The sequence below is a fragment of the Salvelinus fontinalis genome, chromosome 22 (genome assembly GCF_029448725.1).
Source record: "Salvelinus fontinalis isolate EN_2023a chromosome 22, ASM2944872v1, whole genome shotgun sequence".
Classification (NCBI taxonomy): Eukaryota; Metazoa; Chordata; class Actinopteri; order Salmoniformes; family Salmonidae; genus Salvelinus; species Salvelinus fontinalis.
Window position 1 is genome coordinate 35,310,180 of NC_074686.1, and position 5,731 is coordinate 35,315,910.

General features: G+C 37.3%; 1 protein-coding gene across 3 annotated transcripts; it reads right to left on the minus strand.

Annotated features, from left to right (window-relative positions):
* Nucleotides 1–335: 335 nt before the first annotated feature.
* Nucleotides 336–3,880, minus strand: LOC129820240 (nucleolar protein dao-5-like). 3 transcript variants are annotated; one of them, XM_055877272.1, is made up of 9 exons: nt 3,302–3,880; nt 3,014–3,172; nt 2,794–2,913; nt 2,341–2,523; nt 2,068–2,226; nt 1,804–1,956; nt 1,479–1,679; nt 1,218–1,379; nt 336–1,086 (listed from the first exon to the last, which is right to left on the minus strand). In XM_055877272.1, the coding sequence occupies exons 1-9, from the start codon at nt 3,318–3,320 to the stop codon at nt 962–964; spliced, it is 1,281 nt and encodes a 426-aa protein (XP_055733247.1). In that variant the 5' UTR covers nt 3,321–3,880; the 3' UTR covers nt 336–961. The 3 variants fall into 3 exon arrangements, with proteins under 3 accessions (XP_055733247.1, XP_055733248.1, XP_055733246.1); XM_055877273.1 differs by having other exon boundaries at nt 2,758–2,913; nt 3,014–3,118; nt 3,302–3,872; XM_055877271.1 differs by having other exon boundaries at nt 2,758–2,913; nt 3,302–3,871.
* Between the last annotated feature and the right edge of the window lie 1,851 nt (nt 3,881–5,731).

Genomic DNA, 5,731 nt, shown 5'->3' on the forward strand with positions numbered 1-5,731 from the left:
GATTATCTCCCATTGAAGTGAAGGTGTGTTCCATTGGGAATGACTGACATCACACATTTTCCTAAAAAGACTCAAAATGGCCAGCAGGACCTAAAACTATTCTGTCTGAATAGATTGTTGTGTGATACATTCATAGTTTTTTTTCTGTAACAAAGTGTATATTTTTGTACTGAATCTATGTTAATACCTCATGCTTAGCAATTCAAATATACCTCAATAATGACAGGCAAACTCAAGATCATTGCGTCCGTGTTCGCAACAACAACAAAAAAGGTACTGTGTCTGTTGGTGGTCTTTAAAACATGCTTTCTGCCCATTGAAACAAGACAAAATGGGAAACTTCTGTTATTTTAATAAAATTGTTGAAAACAAATCAATTCATGAATAATAATAATACAAAAGAAATGTACTCACAATTGAATGGCAAGCCCTTATACTTGGACTGAAACAAGAGCATAAACAATGTATAGTACTGCTTCCAGTGATGGCCCATTCCAGTCAAAAGGAATAGAGAGGAGTAAGGTATTGCATTTGATCACACAACTGTACTCTATAATTCCATTATGCTGGAGACAGTACTGGCAACAATTAAAAATTTGACCTATTGAGTGAGTCAACTTTTGCATGGTTATAAATATGCTATAGACATGAAACCACCAGCATCCAAGTGGTAACAAAATTATTTTAAAAAATTATAAAAAAAGTTACAAAATTTAAAACACTAAAAAATTCTAACATGAAAATAGTGATTCCAGATCACCAAAATATTTTGACAATTCACATATTTCTTTTCACCATAACACTGTAAACTCATGCAATAAAAAAAATGGGGTTGTTGTGTCAGTAACAATTGTGCCATCTTCTCGACAAGTTTGTTACTCAACGTTTTCCCAAAACAAAGTCACTATTCCAGTATCTATAATATCCCTCGAACATGACTTTGGGTTTCCAACCATCTTTATCAAAGGTTCATCGTTAGGGCACTTTGTGACTTATTTTCCTTCTCTGCCATAGTTTCTGGTGAAGAATGAGGGGGATTCGTGACCATCTTTATCAAGAGTTCATCATCGGAGTTCTCCTTATCCCCTGGCAAATAAATAAACAACTATAGGTGCTGCATAATAGGTAGAGAATAGCCGACTTCAATGTTATCTATCAAACAGTGCAGCTGTAGACTATGTCAAAGATATTCCATATGGGAAGGGAAACATTCTTACCTGCACTTCTTTTACCGGTGTTTCCCACGTTGGCTCTATAGTTATCTTCCAAGACTTCTTTAGTGTCACATCTCTCCAGAATAACCATTAGGCTCTTCATTGGTGGATTTCTCACCATCTTTTTACTCAAGGGCCCATCGTCTGAGCTGTCATCCAAAGACCCTGATAAAGCAATACAAATAATCAACTATTGCATAAAACAAGACAGAACCTATTTTATTCTAGGGTGTATTTTGGATTGTGCTGAAAAATAATTCTCACCTTCACGTGTGCTTTGAACAACTTTGGTGCTCCGTCTGATGACTGCTTTGTTCACAATGTCTGGTCTCGTCTTCTTTCTGGCTACCACAGTCTTTCCTGATACACCCCTCTTCTTTAACGGTGTCGTGGTCTTCTTCACAGCTTTAAGAGGCTTCTTGAGTAGATTTATCAAGGGCTCGTCATCAGAACTCACCTCTTCCTCTGACAATTCAAACAGGATGAAGCAAAAATATGAGAAATTTAACGACCCAAATTCAACGACCCAACCTGAGCTGCCATGATATTGTGCAATACATTTTTAAATGTGCTCTGCAGAATTAGTTACCTCTGCTTATTTTCCCTTTAATTTTATTGCAGTTGTTGCTGTTTGATTCCTTAGCGACACACCTCTTCGGTATTGTACTTTCAGTCTCTTTAGCTGGAGACTTCTTGGTCAGATTTATTAATGGCTCATCATCAGAGCTGTCATCTGAGGTCTCTGATCATGCAATCAGAAAACAAAACATTTGACTTAGAAACAAGGATACAACTCTCCAAAATATTATGTTATGGTGAAAGCATGGAACCAAGAGGCGATAAGTATTCTCACCTATACTCCTGTTGTGTTTTTTAAAAACTTTACTGGGCTTTTTAATGCCAGGTGTTTTTCTGGCTGTAGTGGTGGGTGTCTTTGTTCGCATTTGTGTCTTGAGTTTGTCGACCATCTTAATCAGGGGCACGTCATCTGAGCTGTCACCTGATGATGAGTCTAGTTACATAGAAGACAAAATATGAAGAGGAAAGCAAGTTTAGTCCCGCTGAATCCATTTAGCAGATTTCTGTATATACATTCTAAATACAAGATTTGAGGAACTAGTCTCACCTGTGCTTATTTTATTAGTGTTCTGTGAGATATTTCTGCGCTTCTTCACATCGTTCACCTCTCTGGCTGTGTTGAAGGGTCTCTTTTTGAATGGCAATGATGTCTGTTTAGGGATCTTTTTAACCATCTTTATCAAGGGCTCATCGTCTGAGCTATCATAGGAGTCCTCATTCTGGGTTGAACCTACAATTACGACATAGACAAAACAAATTGATACCTCCTTCCATTCAGAATAGTAGTGTGTGTGTGTGTGTGTGTGTGTGTGTGTGTGTGTGTGTGTGTGTGTGTGTGTGTGTGTGTGTGTGTGTGTGTGTGTGTGTGTGTGTGTGTGTGCGTGTGTGTGTGTGTGCGTGTGTGTGTGTTGTACAGTATTCAGGGCATAGCCTACATGTTGAGAAGCTTGAGAGGGGTTCCCACCTGTGAATTTGTTGTTTGTCTTCTTGATGCCATTACCTGTTCCTCTTTTGATATTAGTAGTCCCTGGCCTCTTTGCTTGTACAGTGGATTTTTTAGCTCTGGGAAGTTTATTCACCAACTTCGTCAAAGGCTCATCATCTGAGGTGTCATCCAACCCTAATCACATAAACAGTGAATATGATGATCGACAATATATAATTATAAATATATTTAATAGGCGTTTAAAGGTTTTCATTTCACTGTAGTGTTCGCTCACCAGAATCTTTTCTAGTGCTATTCTTTGACTCAGGTTCAGGTTGTCGGTTCTGGTCTTTTTCACCCTGAGTCCCATTGTGTTCAATGTGCTGCGGCTTCTTCTTTACTAATGCAATTAGGGGTTCATCATCGGAGCTGTCATCCAAGGACTCTAACGGTACTGCCAGAACACATGTTAAAAGAATACAACTGCTAGCTATAAGTCATTGCATATGTTCGAGGGGCATACCGTTAGAGTCCTTGGATGACTTGTCTAGTTAAATAAAGGTTAAATAAATAAAATATTCACCTGTGCGTGTCTCCACCATGTTTTGACTTCCACTTCTTCTGCTCAATCTGAAGCTCAAGTTAAAAGGCGCGAGGATATACACAAAATTGAATACTCAAATAACACACTACTATGTAAATGTAGCTAGCGATTTACTCAACAAGTAAAAAGCTTGATCCACCGATTGCCTTTTCCTAGATATGCAAGACTGCAAGATGTCAATTTCCTTTTGTTTACACTTGCTAGAAGCATCGAGCTCTGCGCTAGAACAGAGAGGAAAAGGCGAAGCGAGAGATTTTACTCCGCCTAAAATCTTTCCACGAAATAAACCCACGAAGTGATGAATTTTTGTATGTAGGTGAACGAGTGTCGAATTTGGTCAACAAAAAATGTAATTGCTCATTTGCTACCTGAGGCTTATTTTATCGAATAGAAGTTTCGAAATGGTTAGGTTGAATGCACTGCTATAAGTAGACCTACGTGGCATTTCGGAAACGACTTTATATTGCAGTTGTGCCTGTTGTCATAGAGATAGATAGACTCATCATAGATAGCATAGCCATTGCCATTGTTGGATTCCGCCATTTTAAGGTAGCCAACTGGGAGGGGATTCCAAGAAGTTGTGAGCAATCAGCCAATGTAAAAGAAGAAAATTGACTACTTAAAAAATTGAGATAGCCCCAATGGCGCTGCCCATGATGTCACAGAACGTTATAATGGCACAATTACAAATATTAGTCCTCTATCTATCTCTATGGCATGTTGTTCTGCCCTCTCATTGGCTAGAAGGGTCCCACCTGATGTCACCTCCTCACGTCTGCCTTCCATCTTTGATGACATGTATTTCCATTATTAGAGCGGTCACTTGACTATCTTGTCAATGTAAATGACAATCTTCGACTTGAAGGCTCGATGTCCCTGTTTGATGACGTCATGGTCCCGCATTTTGTGTTCAATATTGAAACTACTGGGAGCCAACTTGTAAATGAAGAGGGTCTTTTACTTAATTATAAGGAATTCTTATCAATTTACAAGATTCCTGTAACATCTAAAGATTTTGCAATTGTTTTAGATACCATTCCCTCTGGTGTTGCTTTATTATTCAAGGACGTGTCAAGACCTGACCCTCAGAACATACCTACGATTAAATCTGTTGACTCATCAGTAGGAAAGATTTGTTTTTCTTTAAGTCCATCCAACAACAATAGAGCTCTACGAGCCTTGTTTTAACAGGATGTTGTACCTTATTGGAATGGTTTTGTTGATCAAATCTTCTTCGGGAAAAAAGTTTGGATGTTACCACACACATACCTACTTATTAATACAATTAAGTAAGTTTCTTTTTAAATTATTCAGAAATATTTTCATGTCAACCACTATATGAAGAAGTTTAAGAAAAACATAAATTAAAATTGTACTTTTTGTAATGACCACCGAGAAACAGTGTTGCATCTTTTTTGGCATTGTATTCATGTAAGAAATCTGTGGTAAGACATCAGTAGATGTATAACAACACATTTATGAAGATTTTACACTATTGTGGAGAGATGTACTGCTTGAATTCTTTTTTAAGTTGAAACAATTTTAAGTAATTTATTGAATTATTCTTTTGGTCAAATTTCATATTCACAAATGTACATTTACAAAAAAAACATTTTTTTTTACCTTACAAAAATAAATGTAACTATATTTTAAATACTCTACCAACAGAAAAGCTGTTAGAATTATAAAATGTGTGTATGCCCCATAAAAGGTCCTTGTGTAATGTGATATTGTACTCCCTAGCCCAGTTGTTCTTTATGTATACTTGTGTTCACCAATGTACTTTTTGTATTGATTTGTTGTTAATGATAATAATTAAAAAGTATAAAAAGGATGAGTACTTGAACCCTCCCCCCAAAAAATAAATAATGTAAACAATTCTAAACTAAATGGGTGTATTCATTCCGCCTATTAAGTTAAAAAACATTTCTTAAACGGAAGCAAACTGAACTTAACAGGGAGGGACATACCGGAATTTTACCCAGTTTGGTTCTTAAACGCTAAACGGTTTCCATAATGAATACACTAGAGTTTCCAGTTGATGAATTCAGGTAGATCCCTCCCCGTTTGATTCCGTTTTCGCCGTTTGGTTCTTAGAGTAAGCAATTAACGGTTTCGCAAACAGAAGCCGTTTACTCCAATTCGAAACCGTTTACTCCAACCGTTTACTCCAATTGCAATGAAAACAAATTTCTATTGGACAGATTTAGGTAGGTCCCTCCCCATTTCGTTCCTGTTTGCTTCGTAGAGTAAATGGTTACCGTTGCAAAACATTTTAGCAAAAGAAGAAACGTTTTGCAACGGACTCCGACTAATTAATACACCCCTGTAGCGTGCAGTGCACTACGCAGCTAGTGACAAATCAGTGCAGTCCATTAAGTCTCAATTAAGTGAGTCAGTCATAATGTA

Coding starts and splice junctions, on each gene's coding strand:
- LOC129820240 (XM_055877271.1), bottom strand. Junction 2,227..2,340: donor CACTAATAAAATAAGCACAG/GTGAGACTAGTT, acceptor CTATGTAACTAG/ACTCATCATCAGGTGACAGC. Junction 1,087..1,217: donor CACCGGTAAAAGAAGTGCAG/GTAAGAATGTTT, acceptor TTTATTTGCCAG/GGGATAAGGAGAACTCCGAT.